We start from the raw sequence: 12,566 nt of genomic DNA, 5'->3' as shown, positions 1-12,566 counted from the left end.
GTGTACGGGAGTAGCCCCCAAGGTATTTTTTCCAAGGAAGTGGTCCGTTGTCAGACTGTGTCCTACTACTGTAATTAAACAGCTGCGTTTCTCTTTCTGACAACAACCAATGGCAGCGGAAGGATCAGTTGTGTGTTCTGATGCCGATTTCGATCGTTTGCTTGAAGAAGAGTCTGACAGCGATAAGGGATGGTCAGTGGCAAAGCAGACTTCGGACGCTTCCGTGTGGCGTAAAAAGACGTCTGGAGAGAGCATACATCTTCTCAAAGTAGACCCCTCTTATAATAATACCTGGGCATTGGAATGTTTCACTCACTATTAGGGATTCCTTCAATATCCCGGTGTTCCAATGAAAGACGGTGAGTGTGTGCATTATATACAGTAGAAATTAAATTTTGTTAGACTAAGAGAGGGTTTCTTGCCGTCGTGCAGTCGTTGAACTCCTAACTGATATTGATCTAAGAAAGAAATGGGACACGCAGTTTGCTTCAATCGAAGTCATTGAGTCCAACGATGACCACAAAGTCATTCATTGGTACTCAGCTATTCAGATATACAAAGTGTACAGTACTAGTGGGATTTTTAGGGTGGGCAAGTTTCCTTTTCCGTGCAAGAATCGAGATGTCGTTCAGACTTGCACTGTTAGAAAGGGTGACGATAAAACAATGATACTTTACAAGCATGCAACTCATCCCAAGGCTCCTCCCCAATCAAATTTAGTTCGGTGAGAAAAAATAGTTACGCGTCTATATTATATGTGGATTTTTTACTAGAGCCCAAACAATATTTTCGGGTGTCGTTGTTCGACCCAATGCCGATGATCCGAATTCGAGCAAAGTAACGCTCATTTTTCAGATTGATTTTAAAGGATCAATACCAGCATCTGTAATCAATTTTCTCTCTACGTCATCGCCCCTCAAATCGCGCGACGAAATGGTCAAGTATTACAAGAAAAACAGCACTTAGACACTGTGACTTGTGAGTGCACGTGTATCTACTGTACTTTTGCTAATTGAATCAACAATGGTACGTACGACATACTGCACCGTAAGAATAGGCTCTCTATGACCGATCCTTATCCTCTTCTCGTCAAAGCGTTAGGCTACTTCAATTCGACCCGACCGGGATCGGACAAGTGCCTCTACGACCTTCTAGCCGAGCATTCGAAGAAATCGTGCCGATGGCTTGTTCCCAATAGCGAAAAATCGAAGGAAACGTCTCCAATTGCCGCAGTAGGGCGCCTCCCCCTATGCCTTTCCTAATCTCGCCCAAGTCCCCGTTTCTTTACAGAACCCGACAATTGTCCGGGAAATATCTGACGTCATCGAAGAAACTACTACGTCATCGGGATCGAGTTTAAAAGAGGAGGGAGAGGAAGAAGTCGTGGAACTCGTCTTACCATCATCGTCCATCACCATGGCAAAATCGGACACAGGCAACAGTGGTGGCCATGACGACGACGACGAAATCAGTAAATTTATGTCAGAACACGGCCTTCTAATGGTCACGGAAGAGGAACAGGAGCAGGAGAGCTCCATACGGGATTCTCAACTAGATGATGATGTCGAGGAAATAACAGTGCCAAAGAAACGTTCTAAGATTGAGTCTCTCAGCGACGATGACGAGGACGATGACGATAAGAAGAATGAGGTAGAGGAAGACGATGAGGAGACGGATTCTTGTGATGACTTTGAGGGATTCGAAGCCAATACAAAACAGGCAAAACATAAAGAATATATGTATATTTTTCTTTTATATTTGCTTACATGTAGAGTGGGACTGCACCTGTAAAGAGTGGCGCTGGACGCCCCACAAAAGCGGGACCACCTCCGCTGAGAAAGATACCGTCCTTTGCTAGGCGAATAAGCGTAGAGAAGGTAAAACGAATGCACAGGCTAAAAACACACTCTCTAAAATGACTATCTCAGGGTTCTGCTACCTCGGGTGGAAGATCATCCCCTGCTGGCTTCTTCCAAGAGTCATCCTATGCGGGAAACAGTAGCAGAGGCATGAGTCCCGTCGAAGGAGCGGCGCAGGCAAGACGACTTTCGCAGATGCGTAAACAGGCGGTGAAGCTAAGTCAAAACAGCAAGGCGCCAGTCAAAAAATAATACGTAATCTTATGTGGGGATTCGTATTGATACTAATCATCGCGTGACATAATTTAATCCACAACAAGAAACTCCTCTCTGTCGTCTGCAGATCGCTCAAGGAATATTACCTATTAAAAAATCATTATCTTAATTTATTATTATTATGTGACTTTGTACTTCTTCTTGTTGAAATAGTCCGCTTCTCTTTTCCTTGAGGCCTCGCTTGTATTGCTGCTGCTTTTCTTTGCTGCGTTCTCGCTTGCCTCTAGATAGGCTCAACAGTCGCTGGTAATAGTGCTTCTTGTCCCAGTCACTCTAATCGAATCATTGAGACTACGCTACTCTTCCTATATAGTGATATCACCTTTTGTGATTTCGTTTTTCTCTCTTTACAGTGATGTTCTGGGCACTTGGCCTTTTCTTATGAACAGAGAGAGAGAGAGAAAAAGGAAGTGAGGGGCTATGAAATCAAAGTCTCGCTATATAACATACTTTTTGACGGCTCCTCTACAAAGTAATATAACTCGTGATGAAAATCTAAATCTAAACGTCGAAACTTAATTAATTAAAAAAATTCGACTCTATGTATGATTCTTACCGTCCGACGCTGTGACCGACACATCGTCGAAATCGGTTAGATAGTTGCCATCTCCAGAAGGCATCCAATCCTTAGGGATAGGGAGAGAAAAAGATTCGAGTTTTTCTGTGTTTTCCTTTCCCCCCGAAGACTCACATCCGATTCGAAATCGTCTATGTGACTGTGCTCGACGTTGTTGCCGTCCGACGATAGATCGGACGAGTGTAAAGGGAAGACGCTTTCCCTATAGAAAGGGGGGGCGGGGATCGTTCCACAACAATGTAACGAGTTTATTCGCCGTTTCTTGCCTTTCTCGACCTCCTCCACTTCCTAGTCCTCTCGTAAAGACGGGAGACGATGATAGCGCGACCGCTGTCGATAGGAGAACGTCTCTTGAGTGCGATTGCGAGTGGCTTCCGCTGGGGACCGCAATTGACGTCGGGTTCGAGACCCACGATCCTTCTAGTCGGCTAGGAGGAAGGAGGTAGAAAATGACGGTGATTCGGGAAACTGCGTTACTTCGAATTCGAACTGCTTTCTACAGAAAGCATAGCTGGAAGGACGACGCTGCGCACGGCCGCACGCTAAGAATCGATAGGTTAGAGAATGCCTGATATTGATACAACACTGCACACAAGTGTCTATGGTCTAGTTGTCTGCTTCATTGCACGAAAACTTGCATTTGAAAGAATTTACATGAAGCACCTTTTGCAACTTCTCAAAGCGAGAATGAAGACCTTTTAGCTCTTCGTCGGCAATGGCATGACAAAGACAATCAGAAACTCGAAATCTCATATTGAGCAGTGCAATATGAATTTTCGTTATCTTGTCCAATCTCTCTTGAGACTGTGACAAGTCCAATGTGCTGCTACAGTACCGCCGAAGGGGTTCCAGTCTTTGTCGCATGTTGTAATCTAAATTATTTTCAATTGTTTAATTACCATACTGCCTTATTAAGTATTATCGCTTTCCTTTTTTGGATTTTGGATGCAGAAACGTATACTTTTCTAAAGCCACAACTTCCTCCACCGAGAGGTGGAGTGATGATATTTGATTTGACATTTTGATGACATCATGAACAATGCGACCGATCATGCATTTTGGACACGAGGGAATCCGAAGAGTGGAGTCTTTTGATCTTAGAGTGATGTGCTCAGTGCTTCGACAACTTGTACAGTTGTAGTTGTATGCACATCGCAGAAACAGCAAGGAAGGTAAAACTTCGGGACAGGAAATGTCATAGAAGCCAGGCAGAATGGGCTTAAACTCCGTTTGGAGAAAAAGGCAAACGCGCCTCGCTTGCTTTTCTAGAGTATCGAGCAATACTTCTAGAGAATCTACAAGAGAGGCGTGATCCTTGCAAAGAACAGGAACGGTGCTATTACAACACCCGATTTCTAAAAGTAATCGTACACACACATCGTGCACTTCTTTCATTTTAGGAGTTCTTACCTCCTTCAGCTTGCGACAAAGAATCAAAGTCTGAGTCAGAGCAAAGGTCAACTTCAGTGGGAGGAGTACTGGATCTCGAGACAAATGATAGTGTGCTCGGCGGCCTGCTCAGCGGCGATTGCGGTCTGCTTGAGGACGCTTCAAGATCTTTCACCTCGTCAATCCTGCTTCGACGTCGCGGCTGAGGGCTTTCTTCCCATAAGGATACTGCATCTAGGCGCTCGCATATACTTCGAATTTTTTTCAGAACGCGCTTGGCAACGTTTATTTCATCAGCAGTTCGTCGCGTATCTTTGTCTAAGTCCTCCTCGGCAGATTTTACAAACTGCTTGAGTTGTTTACTTGTCGCCAACTGAAAGCTCTTACACAAGGTTACCGCGAATGCTTCGTCGAATCCTTTAGCATCGTCTTCTTTTCCTGTAAAAGACCTGGATAATCGTTTAACAATTTCTCGTGAGGGCAAAACGCGGTCATTCGTTTCGAGATGAAGGATGCATGCCAACTGAAACAACATCATTCTTGAACACTGTGCTACCGAGGTGGTCAGATCTTGTTCCACTTCTTCCCATGTGCTGCTTTTTAGATATTCGTACGACGATGCCATTGTAGCACGTGAGTTCGTACGGTAAAATCACGTGACTTAAACAAAGAATAATACTGAAATCCCCTTAAAAATAGGCCTAGACACTCATATCGTTTCCAGCTATGCAAATCGTTTAGGGGTTGACATGATGCCTCTCGATACAGGATACAAAGGCTCGGATGAGCCCTTCGTTGCCCTAATAATATTCGACGCCAATATTACAAATAAATCAAAAACTGACTACAGTGTACCCCACTTTTTTCGACTGCGCTCTTTCCGCCTCGCTTTGGGTCTCTCCTTCCCCGAAAACATGACCCTGAGGAAAGACAGTCCCATCCCATAGCCTATCTAGTCTAGGTCTCCTCTTATTTACCCAGCATCAAGAGTCAATTCGTCTTCCTCTAAGAGAGCCGCATCCAAAGCAGCCTGCACTCTCGGAGCCAACGAAGGCCCTTCATAATCTCGAGTAGTCCGATTGGGCATATCGAGCTCAACAAGTAATATATTCTCCCTCTAATACAAAGCTCTAAAAGACCTACGCTATCTCTTTCTAGGATCCTTGCCTTGTATCTTGGATTTCCTCCCACTGCAGCTGCCATTCTTTCGTACTCAGTCACCGCTCTTTTGTTACCCAAAGCTGACACGGGTCTCTTCATCATTTCCTGCTCTTCAGCTCGCACGAGTTTCTTCAGTTTCCACTTGTCCTCCTCATCATCGTACATGGCACGATCGAAAATCTTTTCCGATTCTTCCAGTGGTACAAAATGCTCGAGAATCAGCAATCTGAGAGCATGCATGCACGCGATCTAAATATCTATCCTCTATCGTTTACTTTAGCTTGAGTTCTTTAGCTAGTTCTTCTTGAACTTCAAGCAATTCCTGTCGTTCTCGAAAATGCTCCTCTTGAACGTCGACTATTTCGTCTTTTTGCGCTTCTAGTTTGGCGTATAGCTAGTGAGGATATCATAGATGTAATATGATGGCTACGTCTGCTACATGCCTTCTTCAGTTTTCGAGTCTTATCATCTACTTCTTGCTGCTTTGTTGCGTACGTTTCCTTCGCTTCTAAAGCGGAGTCTTCTTCCTCTGCTAATTTCTTTTGAATTTTTCTCTCCTCTTGCTACGTACGAGTACCAAATTCTCAAAAAAACTGACGCGAATTTTCTTATCTATATCCTCACTCGTTCTTCAGCTAATTTCCTTTCTATCTCCTCTACCCTTTTCTGCTGTTCCGAAGTATAATCAAAGATATTTTTCCCACCAATCAGCAGTTTGCTTTCCATAGCCTCAAATACGAATTACTCATTAAAAGTACGACTATACTAGCTAGCACTACTTTAATCTTCGACGCAATATTATCACGAGCTTCCTGCTTCTTCTTTAATTGTCCCTGCTTCTTCTGAACTTCCTCCAGAAGCTTATCCCTTTCCTATGGTACCCCCAAAACTAAGTAAACGTACCTGACGTTCTGCTATCTACCTCAGCTACTAAAGAAGTATTTTCCAAGAGAGCCTGCTTGTTTTTTTCTAACTCAGCCTGCTGCTGTTTTAGTGCTGCAGCCGGATCTTCGTCCTCATCTTCGTCATCGTCCTCTTCTTCGTCGATGATCTCACCGTTAGGGCCTAGAGATATAATTCAGAGGTCCCAGTTTGTGGAGAAATTCTTGCCTTGCTTCCTTCGACCCTTCTTCTTTTTTTTCTTCTTTCCTTTCTTAGCTAAATGGCCCTTGAGTCTACGTAAATTCTCATCTTCGTCTTCTCTCTATTGCCTATCATTCTTTCCTACTTGGCTATTTCCTCCTGGAATTCTCTAAGCAAAGCGTCCTTTGGATCCTCGTTAATTTTCGGCTTATTTTTAATATCTTTTGCCCGATTTGCGTAACTAAAGCACAACCGATCCCCCAGCACTTCTACAACTCCAACCCAATGTACCGTAACGTGGTCAAAGTCTCCTCGAAATTATAATCAGCAGGACCCTACAAGTCCACGCCTCAAGAAACGGCAAACAAACGTTTCTCTGTCTTACTATCGTAGCTACCATGACAGTCTTAGCATTTCCACCGAGCGAATCTAAGCAGCGAACCCTAACTTTCCATCTAGGACTACAAAACCTGCTATATCTTACCTTCAAGAAGACGAGTCAGCTTCGAATCTCTATAGGGAATGTGAGAAGACTTCCCATCAACCTATCAACGTACTACAGTGCATAGGCACGTTATTTCAGACTCGTAAAACTCCTACTAGTGCGTGAATGACGTTTCCTAGCGCGGATAACGATAAATTAATCTTCGTTGCCTCCTTGAACCGTTCTCCCTATAGTAAGTTAATAAAAGCTCGTTTTTTTTCTTCAAATTTAAAACGTTTCTACTTCGGATCCCGTTTTCGATTGGCGTTCACTTCCCGCCAAGTCAACCAAATTGAGTTTTCCAACGCGAATATGATTCTCCCCGTCCGCACCCATCTGGAAATACCACGTGGGTCGTATTTCCACAGAGAGACGCAACGGACTAACCTCACTGCATTCAACCGTAATAATAAATATAGCGTGGGATCGCGAAGAGTGCTCATTCATATTCGTTCGCCTTCAGAAAGAAACTAGCTCTTCCTAATGCAGACTAAATCCCCTACGTACCCCACTGAACGGTTCTGATTTCCAACGTTCATGACGTGCTCAATTTCCTTAACGCCTTTCGTTACAAAGGAAGATAAGTCCTAATATTCTCAATCACTCAAATGCGTCTCTTTTTCTAAGGGGGGTATTTGGTTACTTTGACATAGACTCCGGTATCGGGACGCTCTCTCAATTCTAGCCTCTTCTTTTGGTCTTTAGATAGCAAATCTCTTACTTCTTCCTGTAGGCCAATGGAATTTGCTAGAGGAAACGTACTTTTCCTTCTAATTTTACCTGATAGATCTCTAAGTATGATGCTCTGACCAAATATTGCTACACAAGGGACAAGGAGGACGCTACTTTTTGGCCAACCAGTACCTCTGTAAATCACCTGATCATGTGACCGTGCTATGTGTGTAAATATGTGATCAAATGAATTGGGAATTACTCCCCTTTGGTCAGGGTCATTTCGGAGTCCTTAATTAATTAAATAAACGTATGTATATATATATATCTATACTTAGATTATTGACACCTTCCATGGTGTATGTTTTCCCCGTTCCCGTTTGCCCATAAGCAAAAATTGTTCCTGTTTTAATTAAAAAATAGTAGAGGAAATTTTTTTGATTTTTTACCGTTGTATCCTTCTAAGACGGACTCGACGATCGGCTGAAACGTTTCGTTGTACAGGTCCATTTGCCTCGAGCTGAAATTTCACTTATGTCGAAAATCTCCGGGTTTTTTCGAGCTCTGCTTTTTACTTCCAGTCGTAGATCGCGTCGAACGTGAATTCCTTTTGTCGTTCATCCGATCTCGATTTGGGATTGCGAATTTGGACGCTTCCGCGCGCGATTTCCATGCGCACGGCCCTTTGGTTTCCTTCGCGAGTCTCTTTCTCGCTCATGGGCCGACATCGAACGACGACCTTGACGCATTCCGACTTCTTCGAAGCCTGGAGTAAAGAACGGTTGCTCAGAAAGCGCTCGACGCTTCGAACTTTCGCTCTACAGTACCATGAGAAATCACTAGCCCTAGCAACGGAGGGAACTTCTGTAATCCGGGCACTAAACTGAGACTCGAAAACGCGATAGTTTGGTCGTTTCCAAGCGATTCTGTCGTTGCTCCCACTTATCTAGTAGAGAAAGCGTTGAGAAAGCGTTTAGATTCGAACGAGCGTTAGGTTAGAGCTAGAAAACCGGCAAAAACCAGCCGCACCTCGCCGTGCTTAGTGAATACAAGAACTTCTTCGTTGGTGGACGCTGTACATTTACCGAAAAGTTTCTATTTGATTTTGCACAATGCGTTTGCTCGTCTCTGCGTATTCTTGAATACAGCCCTGATTAGATGTCTAATTTCCTCACTGCTGAATTCCTTTGATAGTGTCGACTAAATGCACGGTTATACCTTTGCACTATATCTTCGAAATTTCGTACCATTTCCCACAGATCAACGACTTCCTGCAAACTGGCGTCCAAGAGATCTCTCAAGTATTTAAAACGGGCAAAATCTCGAACATACGTTGCCTTGTCTACGTCCTACAGAAAGGAAAAGAAAGCGAATTCTTTGCCTTTCGTGCAGGATTCTATTCCCAGCTTACCGGTTGAAATAAGGAGGAGACTGAGTCTAGTAGAAAGCTGAAGAGCGAGTGTAGTGTCTTCCCCTCTTCCGCACCAATATCCTGTGAAAATTAAAGCCAAAATCAATAACCTCGTATTCACACTTGCCTCCAATTTCAACACAGATCTAACAACTTTGCCAAAAACAGCAGAAAGAAGCGTCCCAATCGATTTCAGAAAAATTCCATGTGGCAGAACACCCTGAAGGCGAAAAAATAACGCCAAAAAAACAACGAATTCGAACTCACCTTCCACACGCGATTCAACATCTGTAATTGACGTATAACTTGCCTCAAAGCGCGATCAATAGAGTCCCTGTTATCCTTTGCATCCGCAAAACCATTTGCCCCAGATAACGATGCAAATAAGGCGTCTCTCTGACTGGTCTACGAATATCAAGTCAAGTAAAAGAGCCGGGAATATTTTAGATTTGTCTTGAGACATTTTTTAAAACCCTTAACTTTGATTCTAAGGGCCTAGGTATCAAATTGAGGGCCTAAACTATGATTCTAAGGGCCTAAATATTAAATTGAGGGCCTAAACTTTGATTCTATGGGCCTAAACTTTGATTCTATGGGCCTAAATATTAAATTGAGGGCCTAAACTTTGATTCTAAAGGCCTAAATATTAAATTGAAGGCCTAAACTTTGATTCTAAGGGCCTAAATATAAAATTGAGGGCCTAAACTTTGATTCTAAGGGCCTAAATATTAAATTGAGGGCCTAAACTTTGATTCTAAGGGCCTAAGTATCAAATTGAGGGCCTAAACTTTGATTCTAAAGGCCTAAATATTAAATAGAGGGCCTAAACTTTGATTCTAAAGGCCTAAATATCAAATTGAGGGCCTAAACTTTGATTCTAAGGGCCTAAGTATCAAATTGAGGGCCTAAACTTTGATTATAAAGGCCTAAATATTAAATTGAGGGCCTAAACTTTGATTCTAAGGGCCTAAATATTAAAGTTAGGGCCTAAACTTTGATTCTATGGGCCTAAATATTAAATTGAGGGCCTAAACTTTGATTCTAAAGGCCTAAATATTAAATTGAGGGGCTAAACTTTGATTCTAAAGTCCTAAATATTAAATTAAGGGCCTAAACTTTGATTCTAAAGGCGTAAAAATTAAATTGAGGGCATAAACTTTGATTCTAAGAGCCTAAATATAAAATTGAGGGCATAAACTTTGATTCTATGGGCCTAAATATTAAATTGAGGGCCTAAACTTTGATTCAAAGGGCCTAAGTATCAAATTGAGAGCCTAAACTATGATTCTAAGGGCCTAAATAATAAATTGAGGGCCTAAACTTTGATTCTATGGGCCTAAATATTAAATTGAGGGCCTAAACTTTGATTCTAAAGGCCTAAATATTAAATTGAAGGCCTAAACTTTGATTCTAAGGGCCTAAATATAAAATTGAGAGCCTAAACTTTGATTCTAAGGGCCTAAATATTAAATTGAGGGCCTAAACTTTGATTCTAAGGGCCTAAGTATCAAATTGAGGGCCTAAACTTTGATTATAAAGGCCTAAATATTAAATTGAGGGCCTAAACTTTGATTCTAAGGGCCTAAATATTAAAGTTAGGGCCTAAACTTTGATTCTATGGGCCTAAATATTAAATTGAGGGCCTAAACTTTGATTCTAAAGGCCTAAATATTAAATTGAGGGGCTAAACTTTGATTCTAAAGTCCTAAATATTAAATTAAGGGCCTAAACTTTGATTCTAAAGGCGTAAAAATTAAAGTGAGGGCATAAACTTTGATTCTAAGAGCCTAAATATAAAATTGAGGGCATAAACTTTGATTCTATGGGCCTAAATATTAAATTGAGGGCCTAAACTTTGATTCTAAGGGCCTAAGTATCAAATTGAGGGCCTAAACTATGATTCTAAGGGCCTAAATATTAAATTGAGGGCCTAAACTTTGATTCTAAAGGCGTAAAAATTAAATTGAGGGCATAAACTTTGATTCTAAGGGCCTAAATATTAAATTTAGGGCCTAAACTTTGATTCTATGGGCCTAAATATTAAATTTAGGGCCTAAACTTTGATTCTATAGGCCTAAATATTAAATTGAGGGCCTAAACTTTGATTCTAAAGCCTTAAATACTAAATTGAGGGCCTAAACTTTGATTCAAAGGGCCTAAATATTAAATTGAGGGCCTAAACTTTGATTCTAAAGGCCTAAATATTTAAATTGAGGGCCTAAACTTTGATTCTAAGGGCCTAAGTATCAAATTGAGGGCCTAAACTTTGATTCTAAAGGCCTAAATATTAAATTGAGGGCCTAAACTTTGATTCTATAGGCCTAAATATTAAATTGAGGGCCTAAACTTTGATTCCAAAGGCCTAAATATTAAACTGAGGGCCTAAACTTTGATTCTAAAGGCCTAAATATCAAATTGAGGGCCTAAACTATGATTCTAAGAGCCTAAATATTAAATTGAGGGTCTAAACTTTGATTCTAAGGGCCTAAGTATAAAATTGAGAGCCTAAACTTTGATTCTATGGGCCTAAATATTAAATTGAGGGCCTAAACTTTGATTCTAAAGGCCTAAATATTAAATTGAGGGCCTAAACTTTGATTCTAAGGGCCTAAGTATCAAATTGAGGGCCTAAACTTTGATTCTAAGAAGGAAAAATTAAATTGAGGGCCAAACTTTGATTCTAAGAGCCTAAATATCAAATTGAGGGCCTAAACTATGATTCTAAAGGCCTAAATATTAAATTGAGGGCCTAAACTTTCATTCTAAAGGCCTAAATATTAAATTGAGGGCCTAAACTTTGATTCTAAAGGCCTAAATATTAAATTGAGGGCCTAAACTTTGATTCTAAGGGCCTAAATATTAAATTTAGAACCTAAACTTTGATTCTATGGGCCTAAATATTAAATTGAGGAGCTAAACTTTGATTCTAAAGGCCTAAATATTAAATTAAGGGCCTAAACTTTGATTCTAAGAGCGTAAAAATTAAATTGAGGGCCTAAACTTTGATTCTAAGAGCCTAAATATAAAATTTAGGGCCTAAACTTTGATTCTAAGGGCCTAAGTATCAAATTGAGGGCCTAAACTATGATTCTAAGGGCCTAAATATTAAATTGAGGGCCTAAACTTTGATTCTAAGGGCCTAAATATTAAATTGAGGGCCTAAACTTTGATTCTAAGGGCCTAAATATTAAATTGAGAGCCTAAACTTTGATTCTAAGGGCCTAAGTATCAAATTGAGGGCCTAAACTTTGATTCTAAAAGCCTAAATATTAAATTGAGGGCCTAAACTTTGATTCTATAGGCCTAAATATTAAATTGAGGGCCTAAACTTTGATTCCAAAGGCCTAAATATTAAACTGAGGGCCTAAACTTTGATTCTAAAGGCCTAAATATTAAATTGAGGGCCTAAACTTTGATTCCAAATGCCTAAATATCAAATTGAGGGCCTAAACTTTGATTCTATGGGCCTAAATATTAAATTGAGGGCCTAAACTTTGATTCTAAAGGCCTAAATATTAAATTGAGGGCCTAAACTTTGATTCCAAATGCCTAAATATTAAATTTAGGGCCTAAACTTTGATTCTATGGGCCTAAATATTAAATTGAGGGCCTAAACTTTGATTCTTAGGCCTAAATATTAAATTGAGGTCCTAA

General features: G+C 41.0%; 5 protein-coding genes across 6 annotated transcripts in view; 2 read left to right on the top strand and 3 right to left on the bottom strand.

The window, feature by feature from the left end:
* Positions 1-17: 17 nt before the first annotated feature.
* On the top strand, positions 18-1,040 carry LOC136198354 (START domain-containing protein 10-like). Its single transcript, XM_065988277.1, has 5 exons — positions 18-268; positions 323-359; positions 433-535; positions 587-724; positions 774-1,040. The coding sequence occupies exons 1-5, from the start codon at positions 110-112 to the stop codon at positions 964-966; spliced, it is 630 nt and encodes a 209-aa protein (XP_065844349.1). The 5' UTR covers positions 18-109; the 3' UTR covers positions 967-1,040.
* Positions 1,029-2,244, top strand: LOC136198352 (uncharacterized). The gene is made up of 4 exons (XM_065988275.1): positions 1,029-1,232; positions 1,291-1,719; positions 1,773-1,877; positions 1,929-2,244. Exons 1-4 carry the CDS (start codon positions 1,065-1,067, stop codon positions 2,109-2,111), a joined length of 885 nt encoding a protein of 294 aa, XP_065844347.1. The 5' UTR covers positions 1,029-1,064; the 3' UTR covers positions 2,112-2,244.
* Positions 2,116-3,243, bottom strand: LOC136198353 (uncharacterized). The gene is made up of 8 exons (XM_065988276.1): positions 3,190-3,243; positions 2,979-3,140; positions 2,827-2,914; positions 2,692-2,761; positions 2,586-2,636; positions 2,458-2,513; positions 2,271-2,408; positions 2,116-2,221 (listed from the first exon to the last, which is right to left on the bottom strand). Exons 1-8 carry the CDS (start codon positions 3,219-3,221, stop codon positions 2,165-2,167), a joined length of 654 nt encoding a protein of 217 aa, XP_065844348.1. The 5' UTR covers positions 3,222-3,243; the 3' UTR covers positions 2,116-2,164.
* A 410-nt stretch (positions 3,244-3,653) lies between these two features.
* Positions 3,654-8,587, bottom strand: LOC136198507 (kinesin-II 95 kDa subunit-like). 2 transcript variants are annotated; one of them, XM_065988470.1, is made up of 27 exons: positions 8,531-8,587; positions 8,329-8,447; positions 8,077-8,267; positions 7,951-8,021; positions 7,851-7,904; positions 7,707-7,792; positions 7,610-7,648; positions 7,473-7,556; positions 7,337-7,416; positions 7,217-7,286; positions 7,073-7,165; positions 6,946-7,017; positions 6,830-6,890; positions 6,731-6,774; positions 6,637-6,680; positions 6,491-6,586; positions 6,373-6,437; positions 6,185-6,327; positions 6,042-6,134; positions 5,887-5,991; positions 5,706-5,825; positions 5,538-5,656; positions 5,269-5,488; positions 5,079-5,218; positions 4,957-5,021; positions 4,123-4,901; positions 3,654-4,067 (listed from the first exon to the last, which is right to left on the bottom strand). In XM_065988470.1, exons 2-26 carry the CDS (start codon positions 8,329-8,331, stop codon positions 4,702-4,704), a joined length of 2,358 nt encoding a protein of 785 aa, XP_065844542.1. In that variant the 5' UTR covers positions 8,332-8,447; positions 8,531-8,587; the 3' UTR covers positions 3,654-4,067; positions 4,123-4,701. The 2 variants fall into 2 exon arrangements, with proteins under 2 accessions (XP_065844542.1, XP_065844544.1); XM_065988472.1 differs by lacking the exons at positions 7,217-7,286; positions 7,337-7,416; positions 7,473-7,556; positions 7,610-7,648 and having other exon boundaries at positions 8,531-8,586.
* Positions 8,541-12,566, bottom strand: part of LOC136198508 (centromere/kinetochore protein zw10 homolog) — a 12,396-nt gene continuing 8,370 nt past the window's right edge. Inside the window, exons 17-21 of the mRNA XM_065988473.1 lie at positions 9,180-9,317; positions 9,040-9,132; positions 8,913-8,993; positions 8,749-8,850; positions 8,541-8,701 (exon numbers count right to left, since the gene is read on the bottom strand). Coding sequence (XP_065844545.1) covers positions 8,597-8,701; positions 8,749-8,850; positions 8,913-8,993; positions 9,040-9,132; positions 9,180-9,317 — 519 coding nt within the window. The 3' untranslated portion in view covers positions 8,541-8,596. The remainder of the gene's footprint in view (positions 8,702-8,748; positions 8,851-8,912; positions 8,994-9,039; positions 9,133-9,179; positions 9,318-12,566) is intronic.

Source organism: Oscarella lobularis, chromosome 19 (assembly GCF_947507565.1).
Source record: "Oscarella lobularis chromosome 19, ooOscLobu1.1, whole genome shotgun sequence".
Taxonomy (NCBI): Eukaryota; Metazoa; Porifera; class Homoscleromorpha; order Homosclerophorida; family Oscarellidae; genus Oscarella; species Oscarella lobularis.
This window is presented reverse-complemented; position numbering and strand designations above follow the sequence as displayed.

What these genes read in the sequence shown, in the direction of transcription:
- LOC136198354 (XM_065988277.1), top strand. Translation starts at nt 110, where the DNA reads ATGGCAGCGGAAGGATCAGTTGTGTGTTCTGATGCCGATTTCGATCGT. An exon ending in CGGTGTTCCAATGAAAGACG is followed by an intron (nt 360 to 432) that starts GTGAGTGTGTGC and finishes GCCGTCGTGCAG; the next exon opens with TCGTTGAACTCCTAACTGAT. An exon ending in GACCACAAAGTCATTCATTG is followed by an intron (nt 536 to 586) that starts GTACTCAGCTAT and finishes TGGGATTTTTAG; the next exon opens with GGTGGGCAAGTTTCCTTTTC.
- LOC136198352 (XM_065988275.1), top strand. Translation starts at nt 1,065, where the DNA reads ATGACCGATCCTTATCCTCTTCTCGTCAAAGCGTTAGGCTACTTCAAT. An exon ending in AAACGTCTCCAATTGCCGCA is followed by an intron (nt 1,233 to 1,290) that starts GTAGGGCGCCTC and finishes GTTTCTTTACAG; the next exon opens with AACCCGACAATTGTCCGGGA. An exon ending in TCGAAGCCAATACAAAACAG is followed by an intron (nt 1,720 to 1,772) that starts GCAAAACATAAA and finishes GCTTACATGTAG; the next exon opens with AGTGGGACTGCACCTGTAAA.
- LOC136198353 (XM_065988276.1), bottom strand. Translation starts at nt 3,221, where the DNA reads ATGCTTTCTGTAGAAAGCAGTTCGAATTCGAA. An exon ending in TAGACGATTTCGAATCGGAT is followed by an intron (nt 2,762 to 2,826) that starts GTGAGTCTTCGG and finishes CCTATCCCTAAG; the next exon opens with GATTGGATGCCTTCTGGAGA. An exon ending in GACTATTTCAACAAGAAGAA is followed by an intron (nt 2,222 to 2,270) that starts GTACAAAGTCAC and finishes ATTTTTTAATAG; the next exon opens with GTAATATTCCTTGAGCGATC.
- LOC136198507 (XM_065988470.1), bottom strand. An exon ending in GCTGACTCGTCTTCTTGAAG is followed by an intron (nt 6,775 to 6,829) that starts GTAAGATATAGC and finishes TTCGCTGCTTAG; the next exon opens with ATTCGCTCGGTGGAAATGCT. An exon ending in ATATTGCGTCGAAGATTAAA is followed by an intron (nt 5,992 to 6,041) that starts GTAGTGCTAGCT and finishes TTCGTATTTGAG; the next exon opens with GCTATGGAAAGCAAACTGCT.